This window comes from Bufo gargarizans, chromosome 1, assembly GCF_014858855.1.
Source record: "Bufo gargarizans isolate SCDJY-AF-19 chromosome 1, ASM1485885v1, whole genome shotgun sequence".
In the NCBI taxonomy this organism is placed as follows: Eukaryota; Metazoa; Chordata; class Amphibia; order Anura; family Bufonidae; genus Bufo; species Bufo gargarizans.
Window position 1 is genome coordinate 132,857,184 of NC_058080.1, and position 24,566 is coordinate 132,881,749.

General features: G+C 48.9%; 1 protein-coding gene across 5 annotated transcripts in view; it reads right to left on the reverse strand.

Moving 5' to 3' along the window:
• Positions 1 to 24,566, reverse strand: part of ATP8A1 (ATPase phospholipid transporting 8A1) — a 188,313-nt gene that overhangs the window by 52,912 nt on the left and 110,835 nt on the right. For all 5 annotated transcript variants that reach the window (XM_044298696.1, XM_044298712.1, XM_044298679.1 and 2 more), the window contains 2 exons: positions 18,073 to 18,212; positions 6,937 to 7,075 (listed from right to left, as the gene is read on the reverse strand). In XM_044298696.1, coding sequence (XP_044154631.1) covers positions 6,937 to 7,075; positions 18,073 to 18,212 — 279 coding nt within the window. The remainder of the gene's footprint in view (positions 1 to 6,936; positions 7,076 to 18,072; positions 18,213 to 24,566) is intronic.

The following is a 24,566-nucleotide window of genomic DNA, read 5'->3' on the forward strand; positions in this document are numbered from 1 at the left end:
TGTGCACATGAGCGGTGATTTTCACGCATCACTTGAGCATTGCGTAAAAATCGCAGCATGCTCTATATTGTGCGTTTTTCACGCAATGCAGGCCCCATAGAAGTGAATGGGGCTGCGTGAAAATCGCAAGCACCCGCAAGCAAGTGCGGATGCGGTGCGATTTTCATGCATGGTTGCTAGGAGATGATTGGGATGGGGACCCGATCATTATTATTTTCCCTTATAACATGGTTATAAGGGAAAATAATAGCATTCTTAATACATAATGCATAGTAAAATAGGGAAAGAGGGGTTAAAAAGAATTAAACTCCCCTCATCCAATTGTTCGCGCTGCCCGTCTCATCGTCTTTGATGACCTGGGAGAAAAAGACCCTTGGGGATGTCACTGCGCTCAACACATGGTCCATCTCCAGGTCCTCAAAGAAGAAGAATGAAGACAAGCCGGGCAACGCGAAAAAGTGGATGAGGAGAGTTTATTTATTTTAACTCCTGCATCCCTAATTTACTATGTATTCTGTATTAAGAATGCTATTATTTTCTCTTATAACCATGTTATAAAGGGAAAATAACATTTACACAACACCTAACTCAAACCCGAACTTCTGTGAAGAAGTTTGGGTTCGGGTACCAAACATGCCGATTTTTCTCACACACGTGCAAAACGCATTAAAACGCTTTGCACTCGCGTGGAAAATAACGCATTTTCCCACAACGCACCCGCATCCTGTCCAGCCCTCACACGCGACGCCCGTGTGAAAGAGGCCTCAGACTCTCGTGAGGGCTGTCCGGGTATTTACCAGGCTTTTTTTTTTTTTTTTTTTTAGAGAATATCCCCCTGTTCTATATTTCCCTCTAAATAGCTGCCCCATACCATGATATTTTTGGAAAGCCTTTTTTCCTGCAGTCTGCAGAGTGTTATTCCACCACAGAATATCATCCTGCTCACATATTTATAAAGTAAAAAACGTACCTAAATTTTCTATATCAGACATACCAGTACTTTTTCCCCCTTATAAATATGTTTTCCTGTGACCAGTTCATATTCTAACTTCGTATAATGTGCTTGCTTTTAGTATGGTTGTCACTGGTAGTTACTATGGATGTTGGATGGATACCCTCTCAGCTACTGGTTATCCATCTGAACTCCTCCATGAACATACAAGCAGATTGGCTCATCAGTAGAGGATCGGTAATAGCCCATTGTCACACTCGTATGGCAAAGCCTATCTTCCAGGGAACAAATGCTGCCCTGTTAAAATCCACGTCATCCATCCAACTTGCGTTGTTAATTCCGGTTTTGAGATCCGGCAGAGGATCTCAAAATCAGAATTAAACGGATCCGTTTTGATTTTGCACATCAGGATGCATCAGTTCCGTTAGGATGCGGTTGTGTGAAATCAAAATGTAAAAAAAAACTGATCCGTCACTAAATACATAGTCAATAGGTGACGGATCCTGTTTTTTTAGGATCCCAAAAAATGGATCCGTCAAGTTTGACATTGTTTTTAGTGACTGATCCGGTTTGTTCCGTCTCTATGACTGCTGCAAGCTGCGGTTGTGTCTCCGGTCACAAAACGGAACGCTGACGGAACAGAAGACATCCTGAACGGATCTCTTTCCATTCAGAATGCATTAGGACTAAACGGAAAGGTTTATTTTTCCAGTTTTGAGATCCTCTGCTGGATCTCAATACCGGAAAACAACAACGCAAGTGTAAAAGTTGGCGGATACTAAAATCAGTGGGTTTGGACAACCGGTAACTAAATGTAGATGGTTGTCTTTAGGGAACGGCAACATTGGTCGTGGCCAGTATCGCTGAGTACAGGTGAAACTCGAAAAATTTGAATATTGTGCAAAAGTTCATTTATTTTAGTAATGCAAACTTAAAATTAGAATTTTGTGAAAAGGTTCAATATTCTAGGCTCAAAGTGTCACACTAATTAATCCATATCCCCTGAGCAAAGGGTACCTCAAAAGGGTACCTCAAAACTGTGACTTTGGGGTTTCATAAGCTGTAAGCCATAATCATCCAAATTATAACAAATAAAGGCTGTAATATTACACACGTTTCCAGATCTCATCGGCATTACCGTAGTGTCATGTAAGGAGACTGATGTGAGCGGTGGGCTCATTGAGCAGATGTAGGTTTGACATTGCTGATGTTCAGGTTAAGAATTATGACACTACACACTGTGCAGAAAGTCAGCTGAATATATCATTTATATAGTGTGCCAGTAACCACCGGAGTGCATTTCTATAAACGCTACCAGGAATGAGACGTCTGGCAGGAGAATCAGATGATTTCTGACTATTCCCCCGCCTTGCTTTTCAGGCACTACATTAAAGGCAAGGCAGAAAGCTGATCTCGCCTACATGTATCACAGGCTGCAGGAAGGAAATCCCACCCCAGCTGTAGGCTGCGATACATCAGGAGAGTCTGCGTGGCTCCTCTACATGATACACATATATTACAGGCCCCGCCATACAGAACTAGTGTTCTCAGAGCCATCCAGCTGAGGGATCAGCCATGTCATCTGTCCTTAGCAGTCACAGACTTCTCCAGAAATATTCACAGGAGCATGAATGTGGATCATAATGTAGACATCTCACAGCTGATGATCCCCATGTGTTTTAGTACAAGCTAAATGTATGGATCTACGATGCTACAGCTTAAATGTGATCAGCAATTTAAAGGTTGGATGCTGTCGATGTCCTTTCCTTAGGCTATGCTGTCCATATCCGATGAGCGGGGGACTGACTTGTAACACCCCTGCCGATCAGCTGACCGAAGGGACCACGGCTCCCCGGCAAGAGCGTTGCCCCTTCGTTGTTTGCCAGGCACAGAGCTGTAAATTTTGTAGTGGCTGTGGCTGTGGCTGTCTGCTTCATATCCGATGAGCGGGGGACTGACTTGTAGCACCCCTGCCGATCAGCTGACCGAAGGGACCACGGCTCCCCGGCAAGAGCGTTGCCCCTTCGTTGTTTGCCAGGCACAGAGCTGTAAATTTTGTAGTGGCTGTGGCTGTCTGCTTCTGCGGCTCAGTCCCATTTAAGTAAATGGAATTCAGCTGCAATACCAGGTATGGCAAGTACAAAACGTAGGCTCGTAAACAATGGAGTAGTCGCATAATGCGCTGGGGTACTGCAGCTCCTTCCTGCAATCAACTTATTGGTGTGCTGGGAGTTAGATCCCCCCCAATCTGGGGGTCATAAAAGTCATGGCCTGAAACCAATCGTCTCTCATAAGTATTAGAGTCCCATGTTAAGGTTAAAGGAAGTCACAGCAATGGTAAGGGGATTACTCACTATTATGGTCTCTGGGCTCATCACTGAGGTATACAACCAGGTCTCCTTAGAAGGCCAGCAATTAAAGGGGTTATCCCAGGATTAAATCCTACATAATCTACTACATGACAACCTCTTTCTAATGCCTCATTCACAAGTCCGAGATGAAATGGTCAGTGATGTGCCTGCGAGGATTTGTGTGTTTGGTCTGTGTCTCATCCGTGTTTCAAGGAAACTGTACATCTGAAAGTTAATTTTCAGAGCATCTCCTCCTAATGATCCGTGAAACCCTGATGAAACACGGATGGCATCTGTGTTGCGTTCGTGTTTTTTCGCAGATATACAGACTATAATTAGGGATGAGCGAATCAAATTCGGATGAAACATCTGAAATCGATTCGCATAAAACTTCGGTCCAATACTGCACGGAGCGAGCGCACCTCCGTACAGTACTAGAATGTATTGGCTCAGATGAGCTGAAGTTATTACTTTGCAGTCTTGCGTGACTTCGCATAATAACTTCATAGATTAATTTTTACTGTAAAAAAAACATTTCCCGAACTCCGATTCGGTTCCAAGTCGTACCTTGGAACCAAAACCGAGTTCGGTAAATTGTTTTTTTTACAGTAGACGTTATTACGCAAAGCCACGCAAGACTTTGCAAACAACAACTTCGGCTCATCTGAGCCAATACATTCTAATACAGTATTGGACCGAAGTTTTATGCAAACAGACTTTGGATGTTTTCATCCGAAGTCGATTCGCTCATCCCTAATTATAATGGGTGTGATGGATCCGTGAACCCAGACAAAAATAGAGCATGCACCCGTGATGCAACCACGGATGTGTGAATACACAAATTAATGAATAGGTAGGTGCACTGTCCGTGGAGAACACATACAGTGCACATCCGTGAATCACTGATGTATGAATGAGGCACAACAGAAGAAAGGACAAAGATTTTAGAAAAAGAGCAAACAGCAGGTGGCGCTATATAGACCGATGTCACTGAATAACGCTATAGCTATAATAAGTTTTTAAAGAGGACCTTTCACCAATCCTGACTCTGTGAACTAAGTATACAGACATGGAGAGCGGCGCCCGGGGATCTCACTGCACTTATTATCCCTGGGCGCCGCTCCGTTCTCCTCGCTATGCCCGGTATCTTCGGTCACTAAGTTATGGTAGGCGGAGATTTCGGTCACTAAGTTATGGTAGGCGGAGATTTCGTAACCAAGTTATAGTAGGCGGAGTCTTCCCTTGTTCTGCTGTAGCGCTGGCCAATCGCATCGCAGAGCTCACAGCCTGGGAGAAAAAAAACTCCCAGGCTGTGAGCTCTGCGCTGCGATTGGCCAGCGCTACAGCAGAACAAGGGCAGACTCCGCCTACTATAACTTAGTGACCGAAGATACCGGAGGGCATAGCAGGAGAACGGAGCGGCGCCCAGGGATAATAGTAAGTGCAGTGAGATCCCCGGGCGCCGCTCTCCATGTCTGTATACTTAGTTCACAATGTCTGGATCGGTGAAAGGTCCTCTTTAATTAAACAGTTAAATAAGTATTCATATCCAGGTTCTAGTTTGAAAACTAGAATATTTATTGGTGGGACAAAACCTTAAAGAGTGCTACTTATGGACTCAATCCACCCTGATGAGGGGCAAGTCTTCAATGAAGAAGTCACACATTATAAGAAACACTGGACCTCATTTATTAAAACAGTCAAAAATAAAAAAATAAAAATAATTGACCTCGTTTTCCACAGCAATGAATTAGATCTCCGCTTTCTAAGGGTTTTCTGTTTCTTTAACCTTAGTAAGGATAGCCCATCAATATTACTTTGGTGGGGGCCCGGCTCTTGGGAACCTTGCTATTTACAAACTGTGGGCACATTACATGCTCATTATAGCCAATGTTATTCATCCTGTTCCAGAAACCCCACTTACGCAATAAACCTGTCCAAGCACTGAGGAATGTTTCTTAAGAATGATTTTTAATGAGCGATAACTTGAGGTTGATTCTACACTGGTATTTAAGCAGGATTATAGCAGGTCCGTGATCTCGTAAACTGCAGCAGTGCCACCTACTGGCTTCTGAATAATACTGCAGATATCCACGGTGCAGAAATAAACTGGTACTAGATGAAAGTGTTACCAGATTAAATACGGAGAAAAAAGGCAACCGCAAAGAAGAGACTAAGAATTGGCAAGATCTGTCTGAAATAGAGGCAGTAGAGCTTTATACTAAAAAGCCACTGAGGCATGCTTGATATAACAATTCACATGCATCAGACTCTTATAGAAATTGGTGGCGAGTGCTTTCGTTTGGCCACCGGAAGAGCATTTGAGTCCTGATGTGATACAGAACAGACGCCCGTAGAGACTTTTCAGGGTAGGCCTTTGTATAAGTTAGAACTACTCTCTGCACGAACGAATGATAAGTCTGTTCCCAGGAGTTTACACTTTATATTATGGGGAAAGTCAATTGAAATGATGCTGCAGGGAAACTATACTGTAGGTTGTACTGTAAGTACTTTTACATGTATATTTAAAGGGAGGCAGTCAGCAGTTTTGTCCCCGCAAAACTGCTGACAGCACTAGGCAGGGTTCAGGGAAAGTAGGACAAACATAACTATTGGTGCTTTTACTAACTTCATCACCATCAATAAGGAACTTGTATTCCGATGGGCACCACTCCAGCAAGTGCCTCCTGGTTCGACTCAAAGCAGAGGGGGCTATGAAGCACGTCAGTGAGGGATCACCTTTGGGGCAATTGCGCAGGCTGTGGAAGTCTGACAGGCTGTGGAAGTCTGACCCCCCCCCAAGTGGTAACACCCATATGGAGCTTCATGGCAAACTACTAGTGATTTACTCATAATTTCTATTAATAAAAATCATGACATGGGGCTCATAAGAACAGATGTGCCAGAATTGTTTTTACATAAAGAATGCAGGTAGTTACTAAAACATGTCAGGAGAGGGAAAAGGTCTTCCTTAAAGGGGTTGTCCCACTAAAAGGATTCTACAGTTTTCAAACCAGCACCTGGATCTGAATACTTTCGTAATTCCATGTAATTAAACATTTTGACTTGCCAGCGAGCTATTCAACAAAGTATATCTGTATAGCGCCACCTGCTCTTTGATCCTTTTCTTGTTTCTTTGTCCTGCTCACTGAGATGGCCGCACATGCTCAGTTTTATGCTTCAATTGCCTCCTGAGCTGTGATAGGCAGAGCAGGGACACGACCCCTGAGCTGTGATAGGCAGAGCATGGACACGCCCACTGAGCTGCAGCAGAAAAGACACTCCCCTTGAGCTGTCAGTTGATATACATCTAGCAGAGCAATGGATGGGGAGATCTCTGGATCCACGTGAGGTACAGGGCTGGTTCTAGCTTTGTTAGAAAGAGGTTGTTGTGTACTATATGATGTCTGATTTTCATTTATTGCATTAGTCATGGGATAACCCTTTTAAATGGCTAAAAAATATTTCCTTCTGGTGGGTTAACAAGGAAAGGTACAATTTACAAGGTTGAAGACCAGGTTGAATACCAAGTGTATTACACTTAAATAGTAAATTGAGCAATTCACATCCAAGTAAAGTAAAGCTTGAAGGGCGAAGCTGCACAAAATAGGGTCATGGCAAAATATAACCTACCTATGTTAATAGCAGTTTCCTGTTTATCTCCAGTTAGAATCCAAATTCTGATATCTGCCTTCACCAAGGTCTCAATAGTTTCCGGTACGTTGTCCTGTAGCTTATCTTCAATGGCTGTTGCCCCAAGTAAATGGAGGTTCTAAGGTACAATAAAATAAAGTATAATCATATGTAATCAAGATGAACAATAGATGTCAGAGGTCTGTAAGGAAAGGTCAATTATTTTGGTCGAGTTTTGCATTGAACATAGCCAAAGTTATGACTAACGTTAAATTGTTATCTTTGTTTATAAAAAAAAAGGGGGTGGGGGCAGAAGCTCTGCTCGGTGCACTTTGACTCTTTGGCTTTCATTGGCTCTGCTAGGCTTTTGGAGCACATGCTGATGAAAGCTGAAGGGGCAGAACTACTCTTCTCAGTGCACTCTGCTTCTCTGACTTTTGGAGCATGTGGAGTTCGGATCCCATACACTTCCTATGGATCAGTACACCACAAGCTGAAGGGAGCAGAATACTCTGAGCAACACATCCATCTCTTGTTTTTTTTTTTGTTTTTTTGTTTTTCAACAAAAGGTAAGTTACCCTGTAACTACAACCTGAGATGTGGTTTCTTGTAAGTGTCCTTTGGATTTTATTTGACTTCTCAGTAAACAATATTGTTTTAACGGATGCTGGATCTTCCTGCTCTTCTAACAATAAGAAATAAATGTATGGGATCTGAGACATGTGAACATAGCCTTGTAAGCAGTGAGCAAACAAACAGCAAGTACGGTTTAAAGAGGTTGTGCCAGGAAAAATATTCGACATTTTTGAAACCAACACCCGGATCTGAATACTTTTGCAATTGCATGCGATTAAAGATTTAGTATAGCTACTGAACTATTCAATAAAATGTATATGTATAGCGCCACCTGCTGTTTGTAACTTTCCTGATTTCTGGTCCACCTCACTGAGGTGGTTGCACGTGCTCACTTTAAATTTTCCACTGTCACCCGCCATATCTTCTGTTAGACATTGTTACAGGTTACAGGGAAAAAATGGTACAGCAAAAAGGACACTCCTCCTGAGAAAGGACACACTCCATGAGCTGCCAGCCTGAAATAAATCTAGCAGAACAGAGCAATGGATGGTGAGGTCTCTGGTTCCAGCTTTGTTGGAAAGAGCTGGTCATGTACTGTAAAAGGTATGATATATTTTTTTTTTTTTTTTTTTTTACATCAAGCCCTTTAAAGGGTTTTGTGGTCTGCAAATTGCAGATCCTCAAAACACGGGTACTGGGCGTGTGCGTTCCGCATTTTGCTGGAACCCACATGGCCAGCCCTATGATAGAAATGCCTATTCTTGTCCAAGAAGAGGACATGCTCTAAAAAGGATTCTGAAACAGTGCACTTTTTGTATTTGGAAAACAGTTTAAATAAAAATTATACTTTATTCAAAAAAGAATAGGACATGCTCCATCTTTTTTATGGGGCCGGGGATCGGAACTACGGATGCGGATATGTAGAGATCAGTAACCCGGATTGTTGCATGAAGATCCATGTACCAGTACATCAAAAAAATGTACAGTGTGGTTTTTAAGGGTTAGCACGCCATCAAAAGGGAAGTCAACTCAAGCAACTTCATGAAAGTGAGCAGACTTATCTTTTTTCCATTTCCGGACGGCAGGTCTTAGCACCTTCTCTGCTGATGAAATGTGCGACATAGTGCAGACTCCTGATTGAGTTACGCTTTGCAATAACACCAGGTTGGCTGTGGAACGTGGAAATGAGCAAAGGCCTAGGATCAGGACATGACAGAGTTCACACGCCGGCATTAATAAGCCCATGTAATAAAGAGGACACTGTGCCCAGACTCTCTGCTAATTACAGATTTTTATAGAGTAATAATTGGGAGTCCTGATCTCATGTACACAGCTGCTTGATGGTTTCAAAGGTCCATATAAAAGTGAAATATGACATTATTATTATTTCATGACATTTTATGCCTAATAAATACTAAGCAAATAAGGTAGTAATAGCTTCATATTCATTTAAAAAAATAAAAAACTGGAATAGTGCCAGGACCAGCTAAAAGATAATCTCAACTATTAGTACGTTGTTATGAACCTAGGTTTTTAGTTAAAAAAAAAAAAAAAAAATAGAAAGTTTCCCGTCCGACAGGTGCAGTCCTTGAATCTATCTTCATGTGGTTCCTGAGGACAAGTCTCCAATATTTGATCAGTGAGGGTTTGAACTCTGGATCTCCTGACCATCACAGTGGAGCCATGGCGCTCCAGGGACTTCTGCATCTTACCCCCACAGACAAGGCATCTCATCTGCAGGGCCGGCTGTGACTGGTATGCAACGCCTTCCATTTAACTGAATGGGACTGGTCACATCACTTATGCAAACACTGAATGATTGTGTGGATCAGCCAGGATCTCAAAAGGCTATGGCGATCTATCCGGAGGAGCCACGCATGCACACTTGCCAACAGTCACGATTTTACCGGGAGAATCCTGCAAAACGACCCACAAAAGGGGCAGGGCTTATGCTCATTATGTCCCAATGGGTGGGTTGTGGGCATTCCAGGACATTTTGGGATATTTGCATCGGTGCGAGGGGCAGAACTTAAAGGGCATCTGTCATCACTTACCAGTAGGTGACGTGATCAGTCGCTGTAAATTGGTGGTTGCCTGCAGAGTCTAATGAGATCTCCACATGTGCTGACGATCTCTAGACTAGGCTTTTTGTAATATGCAAATCCCCCCTAAATGCAACGAGGGCGACGCCAGAGGCTCCGTTCCCTGTCCGCTATTCCGCACCCCCAGCTCTATAACACATAGGACAGGCAGTGAAAACATATTAAAGCCTGTGGCCTTGAAGTCTGGCAAGAACACGTTTGACACCTGTGCATTAAAGGGATGGAGATCGCCAGGCAGATGGCCAATCTCCATCCCTTTACTGCACAGGTGCCAAACGCGCTCCTGCCACACTTCAGGGGTGCGGCATAGCAAACAGGGAGCGGAGCCACTGGGTGCAACGGCATCACCTTTCATGCACCGGGGAGAATTTGCATATTATAAAAAAACCTTTTTTCTACAGATTGCCGGCACATAGAGATAGCCTCTGCAGATAAGCACCGATCTACAGCGGCCAACCGTTGCATCTACTGGTAAGTTTAACATGTTTGTGATTATGCACACGAAGTGGCTGGGTATGCACTGTCATAGTACAGGGGACATCTCCTATGCTCTCTAATAAAAGGTAAGCAAGCGTGAGATCATACACAAGCTCACATACAGCTACCTAATGAGCAGCTCCAATATTAATGCTCTCTAAAACCTCCTGAACTACAGAAGTCATCAAATTTCCAATCTGTCAGTTCAGAGTCACGACACACAGCAGACACAGTGCCATAAATTCGGTACCGTTCCTGAGCTTCAGCAGTGTAAATCTGTGAATGACGTCACCTCCAGCTCGTTACGCTCTGCTTCACTACTTCAGACACGGAAAACAAGATGGTAAAAGCAAAGCATTGCCCCAATCAGCAGGTATGTACAACTATAAAAGCACAACGCCAACAGGTATGAGCACGGCAACACCACCACAGGGGACTAAAACAGCAAAGGATCAGGTGCATTTCTGAAGCTAGAGAAGATGAACATGGCAGAGCTAGTTCAGTGCATACGTATGATACCATAGGGCTAAACGCTCGACTTGTGCAGGGGAGAAAAAAAAGATTTTTTTTGTTCTCAGCGTAAAATCCTTTTCTCGTAGTAGGCATTGGGGGACACAGCACCATGTGTATATGCCCAGCTGCCACTAGAAACAAAAAAAAAAAAAAGTGTTGGCTCCACCCAGGTGGGCTATACCCCTCTGCCAGAGCCGAGAGAGATCAGTCGGTACAAAAGCAGTAGGAACCTCACACCTGAACCAAAAAGAAAAACTGAAAGCCAACAAGTCTTCAACTGGGGAAACCCGACAACCACTCAGGCAAACGCCGGGACCACAAACCACCATGCCGCCAATCTAAAGCACAGCCGCTTGCAGAACCTTGCGCCACAGACTGGCATCAGCAGAAGCCAGGGAATGAATATGGTAGAACTTAAAGAAAGTGTGAACTGACGCCCAGGTGGCGGCCCGGCAAACCTGGGAAGCAGAAGCCTGATGACGCACCGCCCAGGAAGCCCCAACTGTCCTAGTCGAATGTGCGGTCAACCTGAAAGGGGGAACACGGCCCTTTGCGACATAGGCCTCCTTAACGGCCGACCAAACCCAGCGGGAAATGGTGGCCTTGGAGGCAGGCAAACCTTTACGGGGGCCCGCCGGGAGCACAAAAAGGGAGTCCGAACAACGGAAGGGTTCCGTGAGGCGAAGAGCCCGAACAACATCCAGGCAATGGAGGGATTTCTCCCTAGAGTGAGAAGGATTAGGGCAGAAGGACGATTTCCTCATTAATATGAAATGAGGAGACCACCTTCGGGAGAAAGGAGGGAACGGGGCGCAAGACCACCTTGTTGTGATGGAACACCAGGAATGGCAAACGGCAAGAAAGCGCTGCAAGTTCGGAGACCCGGTGGATGGAGGTAACGGCCACAAGGAAGGCCACCTTGAACGAGACAAATGACAGAGATCTCCACCAAGGGCGTCGAGGACGAGATTCAGGTCCCACGGCTCAACCGGAAAGCGAAAGGGAGGGGCTCGGTGAGCAACACCCTGGATAAAAGTCCTAACCTGAGCCCACGAGGCCACAGGACGCTGGAAGAGGACAGAGAGGGCCGAAATCTGCTCCTTGAGAGAAGCTAGGCGAAGACCCTTCTCAAAACCGGCCTGAAGGAATGCCAGAATGTTAGGGACGGAGAAACTGAGAGGACGAAAACGCCCGGACTCGCACCAAGCAAAATACACTTTCCAGGTCCGGTAGTAAATGCGGGGCGACTGGGGCTTGTGAGCGTGAAGCATCGTCTGGATGACCGCGGTTTTAACAGCCACGCTGTCAAATGAAGCTGAGGTAAATTCGGGTGGAACAGAGGGCCCTGGGAAAGGAGATCGTGGCGGAGAGGAAGTTGCCACGGAACGTCGGCGAGCAGAAACACCAGATCTGCGTACCACGCCCTGCGGGGCCAATCCGGAGGCACCAGGATCGCCGGAACACAGGCTGCCTTGAGACGCTTGAGCACTTGGGGCAGGAGAGGAATGGGGGGAAACAGATACAGAAGGCTGAACTGAGACCAAGGCAGAACTAGGGCGTCCACCGCGAGAGCCTAAGGATAGAGGCGCGACGCGAAGAGATCCACGTCCGGAGTTTCCCAACGTTGACAAAGTTGGAGAACCACTTCTGGGTGAAGAGACCATTCGCCCGGGTCGACGAGCTGACGACTGAGAAAGTCTGCCGCCCAATTGTCGACCCCGGGAATGTGTACGGCGGAGAGAACAGGGACGTTCTTCTCCGCCCACCGCAGGATACGGGAGGTTTCCTGCAGTGCCATCACACTCCTGGTGCCCCCTTGGTGGTTCAGATAGGCCACGGCGGTGGAATAGTCAGTCTGAACCCAGATCGGGAGACCGCAGAGACGTGGGGTCCAGTGAGACAGTGCCAGGAAAATTGCTCTGAGTTAGAGAATGTTGATCTGCAGGGAGGACTCCTGAACAGAGCAAACACCCTGGACAGTGAGGGACTCGAAGACCGCCCCCCAACCCGAGAGGCTGGCATCCGTGGTGATCACCCGCCAACTGGATTCAAGCCACCAGGAGAGATCCTGGCAAAGCTCGGGAGGGAGACGGGTCCGGCAATCGAGGCCTGCCGGAGACTTGTCCCATCTGGATAGGATAAACAACTGAAGGTCCCGGGAGTGGAATTGGGAATGGCCTCAAATGAGGCCACCATCCTCCCCAGGATGCGCATACACATCCTGATGGTCAGAGAGGACTGATCGCCGAGGCGAGTCACCCCCGCCTGAAGAGAGGCAATTTTCTCTGGGGGAAGAAACACCCGCCTGAGGCATGGGACGAGAGAGGACATGGAGTGGTTAATGAGCCACCCGAATTGGGCAAGAGCCGAGAGGGCGATGTGTAGGCTGGACAGGTTGTCCTCCAATGACGGAGCCCGGATCAGAAGGTCGTCCAGGTAAGGCACCAATGCGACCCCCCTGGCACGGAGAAGAGCCACCAGGGGCGCTAGGACCTTTGTGAAAACCCTCGGGGCGGAGGCCAGGCCGAAGGGAACCTACCGCGAAGCGAAGGGACCTTTGATGGGAGAGGGCAATGGGGACGTGTAGATAAGCGTCCGGAGGCGATCACCGACCGGAGGGATTACATACGAAAATGACGGACGCAGTGATTGAGCGCCTTCAGGTCCAGGATTGGACAGAGCGAACAGTACTTCTTGGGAACCGTAAACAGGTTTGAGTAGAAACCCTGAAAACTTTCTGATTCCGGAACCGGAACGATGACCCCCAGAGAGCGAAGAGAACGAATGGCCTGAAAAAAATGGTCTGCCCTGGCGGGGGACTTGGGGGCAACGTCAGGAAGAACAACCCCAACGGAAGACCGGAAAATTTGATCCTGTATCCGGAGGAAACTACCTCCAGAACCCAGGCGTCCTCCACACTTGCTTGCCCGACATTCTGAAAGGCCAGCAGGCGCCCTCCCACCTTGACCGGAGCAGAGTCATGCTGAAGGTGGCTTAGTGGACTTGGCATGCCAGCAGGGCTTGGCCTTAAAGAAAGGCCTGGTGAATTTCTTGTCTGAAAGAAAGGAACGAAAGGACTGCGCCCGAGAGGACGACCCAGGGAAGCGACAGTGGCGAGGCTGGTTCTGGGGAAGAAGGGAACTCTTACCACCGGTGGCCTCAGAGATGAGCTCCTCCAAACGCTTCCCAAAAAGCTTCCCGTCGAGGAAGGGAAGGGAAGGGAAATTAGCGCCTTCTTGGAGGCAGAATCCACCACCCAAGAACGAAACCAGATGGTGCGGCGGATGGCCACAGAGTTAGCGGCCGCACGGCCGAAGCGGCGGGCCGATTCCATAGAGGCATCGCAAAGAAACTTGGACGCCTGGTAAATTTGAGAGGCAAGCACTGCCAGGTCCCCCTGGACCGAGTCTGGAGGTAAGGCTCGGACAAGATGTTTTGCCCAGATATCGCAGGCCTTGGCCACCCAGGAGGCGGCAAACGCAGGACGGATGGCGGCACCCGCTGCCACGAAAACCGATTTGGCCAGAGAATCGACCCGTTTGTCAGCGGGATCCAACAAGGAAGCCGCGTCAGCCAGGGGAAGGGTAGTAGCTTTCGCCAATCGAGCAACCTGAGGGTCTACCTGAGGAGGAACCGTCCAGAGATTGACGGATTCCTCAGAAAAAGGATAAGGGACATCTGAGGCCTTGGTAAGGTGAAGGCGCCGATCAGGGTGACGCCACTCCTTAGCCAGAAGTGCGTCAAGATCCTCGTGATTTGGGAAAACCACAGTGGACTGTCTAGAACGGCGGAAGGACACCGACTCCTGGGAGGAGGAAGAAGGATCGTCCTGCACATGGAGCGTGTCCCGGACGGCTTTGATGAGATCCTGTAAGGCCGCAGACATCGCCGAGCAACGCTCTGATTCAGAATCAGAAGCAGGAGTCCCCAGGAGCGGCGGAAGCGGCTGAAGAAGAAATCTCGCCCGTCTCAGACTTATCCGGGGAATGATCCGAGGAAGAGCGGGACCGTACGAGGTCGCTTGCGGGACCGCCACAGCGGGGGAGTCCCTGCCAGGCATATTGAGTGGAAATGGCGGCAGGGGGAGTGGGGTCCCGACCAGAGGAAGACATGAGGGTGGAGACTGCAAGGGGAAAAAATAAATAAAAAATAAAAAATCAGCAGAAGGCTGCCTACCAGACCCAATAGTGCTGTGTCCAGATAGAGAACCGATCGCAGGGAAGGAGCAAGATGGCGAACAGCAGGGACTGCAGGAGAGGAGGGTGAAAGAGAAAAGCCTGGGAAGCAAGGAGAAGCCAGGGAAGGAGCTCCGCCCCACGTGACCTGCGGCCTAGTCGGCCGAAAAAGCCAGGGCCTCGATTGAGAACCTGCGGCTGTAAACGGACGCCCGCGATCGCGGTGACGTCCGGAAGCAGAAGCTGGAGCGTGGACACAGCGCTGATGCGGGGGGAGGCCAGGTAGGTGCAGAAATGATCCCTGTCAGTGCGGGAAGATTCCGATCACCGCGAAAACGGCTGTCTTAAAGGGCCAGGCCCAGGAAAAAAAAAAAAAACATGTGCCCCCAGCGAGTCCCGGACCAAAAATGACCCCCTTGAGATAAGTGCCACAGGCAGTGCCCCCTTGCTCAACAGCTACTCTAAGAGGCTCAAGAAGAAGGAGGGAGGGGGAAGGGGACTATAGGATCCCCGGAATGGATCAGGATCCCTACTCACCTTCCGACGTCTTCAGGCACAGCAATGACCACCCCCTCGGCGGACTCAACACGAGAGCCGTGGGTCCACCGGAAAAAAGAGAAAAATTAAATTAAATTAGCAGGATGACCTGCGAAAAAAAGATAGCAGGTCATGTCTGCCTCCTACAGACACTAGAACTAGACTGATCTATTTCGGCTCTGGCAGAGGGGTATAGCCCACCTGGGTGGAGCAAACACTTTTTTTTTTTTGTTTCTAGTGTCAGCCTACTAGTGGCAGCTGGGCATATACCCATGGTGCTGTGTCCCACAATGCCATGCACGAGAAATGTTTTATTCATCCTGCAGATTAAATTATTTAAGAGACTGACAATTTTGTGGGTCAGCTTGCTGGCGTGCTGCATTAGAGTGTATGGATTTCTTATTAATGATGACACAGCACCTTTCATAGGCAAATGCAAATACGTCTCTTACAACTTTCCTTTGTAGATCAGGTCACAGAGAACTGAACAATCTGGATTTACAAATATGAGTCTTAAAAGGGACCTTTTCTGCAGACCCCCACCAGCACCACCATGGCCGGCCCATGTGGGAATCATGGGTACCTAATCCCTGCCGCGGTGTCCGGGATCCATCTTGGGCAGCACAGGTCTTGGGTGTCCCCCACTCAACATCCGGTTTGACACAGGTCACGTGGCTGCAGCGGTGACGTGTCACGCATGCATCACGTGACCCACTGACCTGATGCATGGGTGACACAGCACTGCTACAGCCAGTCAAGATTGGCGTCGCCTGAAATGGATTCAAAACTAAGCAGTGGAGATCAGGTAACTGATTCCCAACACAGGTGCAGCCACTCTTGGGAGGTCTGCAGTAAAGGTCCCCAGGGGTGAACTACCCCTTTAAAGGACATCAGAAAATGACCTATTGTTTACATGACATTTTTTACGCTAAACATTTTTTTTTAAATGGCCACTGAGCCTCACAGGCATAATTACAACTGAAGGTAACACACACACATATCTATATGACATTAACTCCTTCCAGACTGAACATGCCAGACTAGGTTTCCATATGAGGTGGAGGTTCTGTTAGAACGTTAGGGGCCTTTGTTTCATATTCTGGAAAAAATGCAGGACACCACACTACTTTGCTGGGCACAAGGACAATTGACTCCATTATAGTCAATGTGGTTCATCTGACACTGTCCGTGTCAGTCATATGATGGACCCGGCGCTTCAGATATGAGCGCAGTCTAGGTTTCTGCTCACACTAGCATCATGGCTTGGTTTTCAAAGATCCAACTGACTTAGGCTCCTTTCACACTAGCGTTCGCTGGTCCGCTCGTGAGCTCCGTTTGAAGGGGCTCACGAGCGGACCCGAACGCAGCCGTCCAGCCCTGATGCAGTCTGAATGGAGCGGATCCGCTCAGACTGCATCAGTCTGGCGGCGTTCAGCCTCCGCTCCGCTCGCCTCCGCACGGACAGGCGGACAGCTGAACGCTGCTTGCAGCGTTCGGGTGTCCGCCTGGCCGTGCGGATCCGTCCAGACTTACAATGTAAGTCAATGGGGACGGATCCGTTTGAAGATGCCACAATGTGGCTCAATCTTCAAGCGGATCCGTCCCCCATTGACTTTACATTGAAAGTCTGGACGGATCCGTCCGAGGCTATTTTCACACTTAGCTTTTTTTTTTGCAATTTTAATGCAGACGGATCCGTTCTGAACGGAGCCTCCGTCTGCATTATTATGGGCGGATCCGTTCAGAACGGATCCGCCCGAACGCTAGTGTGAAAGTAGAGCCTTATACAGGGTTTTCATCAGATCCAAGTACAGTATTTTTGGCAGGAATAATAGTGCTGCAGAATGCACTTACCATGCTAATAATAAAAAAATAAAAATACTACAACCCCTAATGAAAAGCTAAATCGAAACAAATGTGAGTCTAAAATAATTCAGTAATGCCATCTTTATTCATGGAGGTATGAACGATGTATCATGCCGCTCGCCACTGCCTTTTATGCAGAGCACACCTAATATTCTACAGCAGGCACGGCCAACCTGCGGCTCTCCAGCTGTTGTAAAACTACAACTCCCACCATGCCCTGCTGTAGGAAGTCTGGAGAGCCTCAGGTTGGCCATCCCTGTTCTACAGCCTGGACAACATATATCTGGCAGGGCTTTAGTCTACTGTTCAGGAGCTGGTCCTGCTAGAATAAAAAGATCTATTACAGTGTTTCTAGCGCCTGCTTTCTGTTCTATAGGCGATTCAGGCGTGTGTGTATGAAGGCGTATGCACCATAATATCGGCATTGTATGTAGTGCTGTATGGAGAGCATATAACACCTATTTCATCAGCAGCATATTTACTTGGCACGTACACCGCATTCACGCCTTTGTCTTGCACGCTCGCTTCAGTAAGCTTGCAGGTGTGAGGGACATAAGGCACTTCTAGATACCTCTAAAAACCAACATGCCTGATACTACTTTCCCATAGACATCTTGGCTGACTTTCCTGTAATGTCAGTAGGCACCTTTATTAATCGAGTGTTTTATAGGCTGTGTTCCATTGTGATTTCACTGTACTGTAAATTCTTAATATACAGTACTTTTTTTTATCATTTAAGGGAAAACTCAATTCTCTTTTGGCTTCACAGAAATAATAGTCTGCAAACAGGTCTGTGAGCTCACACTACTGGTCATTTCAATCTGATGCATAAAAGCATTGCTCAGAAATATACTAATTGCACACCAATAAGAAGGCCGGAAATCACTTACCTTTTCTATCATTTCATAGCACTCCTCCATCTTGAGAGCCCTGTTCTGCACAGAGGTGGAGGCCCTGTGATACACACTGAGCCATTCTTCATACACACTGTCCGGTATGGCGGCCACCGCAAAACAGAGGGTTCTTAAACCTGGGGACAAGACATAATGAACCAGAATATCAATCCCAGAGACGTATAGAGCACATTCAAAATATATGGTAGGAAAACCTCTACACAAATAGTATATTATGTTTACACGTATGCTACCCAATGACTTTTTTTTTTTTTTTAAAGTAAACACTAAAAATAGTCATATGATTTTTGTAAACACTAAAAATAGTCATATGATTTTTGGCACTTTATCTTTGTTATGAAAAGTGTAATCAAAGCTTCTCAATACATAATAGAGTATAGAGTTACATGGAATAAATTCAAAAAAAATATTGCAGAACAGTCCGTGGACACATTTGGCGTGCACGTCTGGAGCAGATTTTGGCGTATACACTGAATTCAAACTGAAAACATAGTTAAAAGGGAAGCGGTCACCCCGATTTTGGACCATTTCCTACAGTAATGCATGAGTAGTACTGCAGATATGGAGTCCAGATCTCTATTTTTTGTTTTCCTACTGTCCCCCATTCTCCCTCTGTCAGCGCTCAGAGCTGCACTGAAATACATTGTCAGGACTACCATGCACATGAGTCCTCTCCGTTATGTAAACACAGCAGAGCAGTCCAGCTTTGAGTGCTGACATTGGGGGTAGTAGGAAAAAGAAAATAGGGATCTGGAGTCTTCATCTGAAGTACTATGCATGTATTACTGTACCGAATAGTCTAACATCGGGGTCACAGATTCCCTTTAAAGTATGAAGCTGGCCATACAAATTAGATGTACAGTACAGACCAAAAGTTTGGACACACCTTCTCATTCAAAGAGTTTTCTTTATTTTCATGACTATGAAAATTGTAGATTCACACTGAAGGCATCAAAACTATGAATTAACACATGTGGAATTATATACATAACAAAAAAGTGTGAAACAACTGAAAATATGTCATATTCTAAGTTCTTCAAAGTAGTTCTTCAAAGTAGCCACCTTTTGCTTTGATTACTGCTTTGCACACTCTTGGCATTCTCTTGATGAGCTTCAAGAGGTAGTCACCTGAAATGGTCTTCCAACAGTCTTGAAGGAGTTCCCAGAGATATTTGGCACTTGTTGGCCCTTTTGCCTTCACTCTGCGGTCCAGCTCACCCCAAACCATCTCGATTGGGTTCAGGTCAGGTGACTGTGAAGGCCAGGTCATCTGGCGCAGCACCCCATCACTCTCCTTCATGGTCAAATAGCCCTTACACAGCCTGGAGGTGTGTTTGGGGTCATTGTCCTGTTGAAAAAACGAGATTTTTGTATAACTTACCAGTAAAATCTCTTTCTCGCTCTTTCCTTGGGGGACACAGAAGACCTTGGGTATAGCTCATCTCCCTAGGAGGCGTGACACTAAGTAAGAACTGTTAGCCCCTCCTCCACAGCTATACCCTCAGCCTGGAGAGAGAGACTGTCAGTTGCGTGTCCAAGTAGTGAAAACAAGGCAAAGTCCAAAAGTGGAACCAACAAGCCAACTACCCAACGGGAAAACAAACCCGGAAACCGCGCAGAGAAGAACAAAGAATGGGTGGGTGCTGTGTCCCCCAAGGAAAGAGCGAGAAAGAGATTTTACTGGTAAGTTATACAAAAATCTCGTTTTCTCGCCCAGTTTCCTTGGGGGACACAGAAGACCTTGGGACGTTCAATAGCAGTCCAAGAGGGGAGGGACCATAGCACCAAGGCGAAGCACTCGAAGGCATCAAGAAACCGCCGCCTGCAGACCAGGCGGCCCAAGGCAGCAGACGCTGAAGCCCGAGTACGCACCCTGTAGAACCTGGTAAGGTGTGCAAGGAAGAAGTGACTGCCTTGCACAAATGCATGGCCGAAGCCTAATGCCTCTGAACCAGGAGGAACCGACAGCTATGGGAAATAGCAAAAAGCAGGACCCTGCCCTTGGTGCGGCAACCACAACAATAGCCACTCTGAGAAAGTGGAGGAAGCCACCCTGGACGCCGTCAACCCTTCGCGCGGACCTCCTGGAACACAAGAGGCCGAACGTAGACAAGAGTCGGAGATCTCCAAGTAAAAAACCGCAAGGTCCAAACAACGTCCAAACCGGTAAAGTGTCCGTTCCCAGGGGTGGGAAGGGGAGGACGACTGCCTCGACGAAATGAAAGACAAACACCACCTTCAGAAGGAAGGAAGAGACGGAATGGAGAACAGCCCTGTCCTGGGGAAAGACAGAAGGCTCGGAACAAGAAGGGCCGCCACTCAGGCACCCTCCAGAGACACGACGGCTACAGAAACACAACCGTACAGGACAGAAGGAGTAGAGAGAACCACTGTAACGGCCCCAAGCGAAAGATTGGAGCGCCAAGAGCCCAGTATGTAGTTCCCAGGGCGGCACCGGAGGGCAGCACAAAGGAACCCAAGAGCCGCTCCACGGAAGAAGGTCCAGACAGGCCCAGAGGGCCGGGGAACGCTGAAAGAAGAAGGGCAGCGCTGACACCTGATACTGCAAGCGACAGAGTCCCAGTCCCAGTTCCAGGCCGGACTGGAGAAAAACAGAACCATGGAGAGAGAAAGGAAGAGAGGGGGAACGCCCAGCTTCCCACAGAACCCCAGGTAAAAACCTAAGTCCTCCAACAGATCCTGGACGAAACACGGCCAGGAGCGAACACTAGCGAGCCCACTAGAGTCGCCTGGGCAAGAGGGAGAAAACCCAATGATCAGGCGCAGACCAGTAACACGGGTAGAACGGTCGGTAGAACTGGTCCCGCCGGCCCCCGAGCAAAGTTGTCCCAGATCCACCCAGAGTGGGGAGCAGAAGGACAAACGGACAGGAACCGAAGGGTCCGTCCAGCAACCGCCAGATGCTAGGACAAGACAGGCTAAAACCCAAGCCGATGCAGTCACCACAGGAAGACGGACTACAGTCCCGGGTGGGAGATCTGAAGACAATTGTGGCAAATGGCAGTCCTCCCAAGCTACCGAGAAGGTAAGTCCATAGCAGAAACATTGCCTAGAATTGAAAACAAAAAAACAAAAACGCAATCTGCACCCAGCGGGAGGACAGAACGCCGTAGACCCGGTAACTAGGTACGCAGCTAGTACAACCAGTGTGGACAAGGGGGACTCAAAGGGAACACCAGTACCATCCACCTGAACAACCACGCTCTCCCCCGAGGGAAGGGCAGTGAAGGAACAGCCTCTGAAGCGCGGCCGGAACAGAAGCCACATCGGAGTGATCTGTACCGAGTGGGAGCCAAACAGAACCGGCGAGAAAAGGCGGTCGAGACAGAGGCCGGCATAGGAGTGGGCAACAGAGAAGCCATAGAACAGCTCAAAAGCAGCACACCGCTACACTGAGACGCCCGGTCCACCGCCTTGAATACCCTGAAGAACTCAAGGCGGAGGTCCTCCGGACCTGGGTAGGCGAGCACCCAAGAGAAGTTGGGTGACCTTCCCAAGAAGAGCAGCCCGAACCTGGTAGCAGATCAGACTGAAGCACCGAGGGCGCCAACCGGAAGAATCATACCACACTGCACCCGAAGAGGAGGAAAAGGTACTAGGCGAGGGGACCGTAGTCCTGCCAGAGCCAACATAAAATGCGAAGGGCGCTGCAGACCGCACTCTCGACCATGTGACCACTAGCGCAGGGAAACAATGCTGCGGAAGGACGAATGGGTACGTATCTAGGAACCACGAACACTCCCCGGGCGGAAGGGCCAACGAAATGAGTGAGTACCACCCAGCTCGGTGCAGGAGCGAGCAGCAGAGCCCGTCTACTTAAATATAAGGTATGCATCTGTTGCTTATCGGACAACACTTTAGGGTCACACAGGTGGACAGAATGATCTCCTTAGAGAATAGTGCAAGGCTTGCTGCAAACACCGTCTCCCAAGAGAAAAAGTATGTCGCAGGGGGAAAGGAGGCATACGTACGAGTAGCCCGTAAGCAGTGAGAAGGCTAACCCACCTACGGGTTGAGAAGGCATACACGGCCCAAACAACGCACAGGAACGTCCGCTCACTGCCAAAATATCACTCAGCGAAGAAGGCCAGCCACGGAGTCCCACAGTATCTACGAAAGTGCAACTGAAAAGGAGTTATGCACAAGACTAGCAAGGAATGCGATAGAACGCAAACTGACCTCCCCGAATGGGGGGACATGTACCTGGCAAAACTGCAGTCAGCAAGAGTGCAAGGGCCCGCCCCAAAAAGGGGGTGATGCCCAAGGTCGTAACTACGTCAGAGAAGTAGGGCATACCCTACTTCGCCCAGAAGGGCGCCATGCACATGGCCACACAGTATCCAGCAGGAACGCAGGAGGTCCACCTAGTGAAAGGGGGGTCATGCACAGGGCTATCCTAGCATTAAGTGAGTGTGCAACAATTCACCCAACACCGAAATTTCGTGAGAGTGCAACTACTCCACCAATGAAGGGGGAACATGAGCAAGTCCAGCACAGCACATACAAGGACAGCCTTGAATCCCGTGAGCGTGCAAAATTCCGCCCCTGGAATGAGGGGTGGTCACGCACAAGGCCAGCACCGCATCCAATGGGAACACAAGCGTTCCACCCATGTTAGAAAGCCATGCTCAAGACCAGCAATGTATCCGGTGAGAGTGTAGTATGCCACCCAGAACACGAATGCATCCGGTGAGAGTGTAGGGGCCATGCACATGGCCAGCATCGCATTCAGGGAGAGTGCGAGCAGCCGGTGAAAATGTGCGTATGTCACCTAAAGGAGGCATGCCCATGGCCGGCAGCGAATCCAGTGAGAGTGCGTACACCGCCCACGGAAGAGGGGTCATGCATATGGCCGGCAGCGGATCCAGAGAGAGTGCAAGCACCCCGCCATGCATAGGGTTCATGCACCTGGCCAACAACGTACCGGCGAGAGAACAACCACCGACCGAGGGAGTGTATGTATGCCGCCAGCAGGGAAGGAGGCATGCCCAAGGCCGGCAGTGCACATGGCTGGCAGTGAATCCAGTGAGAGTGCCGAATGCCGTCCACAGAAGGGAGTCATGCCTATGGCAGGCAGCGAATCCAGAGACAGCGCGGCGTTCCGCCTAAGGAAGGGGGTCATGCACATGGCCAGCACCGAATCCGGTGAGGGTGCAATATTCCGCCTAAGAAGGGGGTCATGCACATGATTGGCAACGAATCCAGTGAGAGTGTAGCGTTCCGCCTATGGAAGGGGTCACGCACATGGCCGGCAACGAATTGCCGTGTTCCGCCTATGGAAGGCGGTCGTGCACATGGCCAGCACCGTATCCGGAGAAACTGCAGTAGGCCGCCAATGAAAGGGCGATCATGCACAAGGCCAACCCGCAGTTAAGGAGAGTGCAGTATCCCGCCAGGAGGGGGGTCCTGCACATGGCAGGCACCCTACAGAAAAGGCCGCATGCACTGACCAGCGCCGTAGCGCGGAGAGGGCAAAAAAACTGCCTAGAAGGGGAAATGACCCTGGCAGCGCCGCAGCCGGGGAGCGCGACACCATGCCACCTATGGAAGGGGGGCATGTATACAGGCAGCACTCTGAGATGAGGCTGCAGTGTCCTGCGCAGCCCACAAGTCATATTAATAAATAATTTAATTTATTTCCTTTTTTTTTTTTTTTTATTTATTATAACCCAGCCTCACTGAGGCAGAAAGCCACACAGGCCCATCGGAAGCCGGCCTGTACCCAAGGGGTTAACAGGGATCCGGCCTGGGGGCGGCACTGCGATCCTCTGGGGGCGGGGGAACCTCCAGGCGGGAAGATTCGCGCCCGGAGAAGTTCCAGCCCCCTCCAACAGAGGCCCGAATTTTGCGGCCTAGCAGGCCGTGAAGCCGGGGTCTAAATTTTTAGCGGCGCCCGGCTGACCGGGGCCGCACAGTATTAAAAGTACCGGCCGGGCCTGCGGAGCGGCACATACCGGCCGCGGGTGCCCACCCCGCGGGCCGGAAAAGCCGGGGACCCGGAACAACATTTTGCGGCGCCCGGCCGACCGGAATGTTCCGACGGTCGGCCGGGGGCTGTTGAGGCATAGCACTCATTTGTAGGCCGCGGTGCCCACCCGCTGTCGGAAGCGATGACCCGGCAGCCATTTCACCCCTGGAGCGGGCCCTTGGCCTAGAACAGCGCTCCATATGGCCGCAGCCACAACCACCTTGCCCTTGGACCGGTGCCCGTGATGGGTCAGGGGCAGCAAGGCGCGGGCCCTCTGGCCCTGAAGCAGTGGCCGGTAAGAGGGAGGGGGACCCTGAGACCGGGTCTGTGAGGGTGGGAAGCCTGCATAACCCCTACGTCAGGGGCAGCTAGGTGTGAACCTCTGCAGCTCCCCAGGCATTCTTCTTGCAGGGAGAAGGGTGCCAATGTCCTATGGAGGGGAGGAGAGGGAGCAGAATGTCGCCCTGTGGCAGCCAGGGGC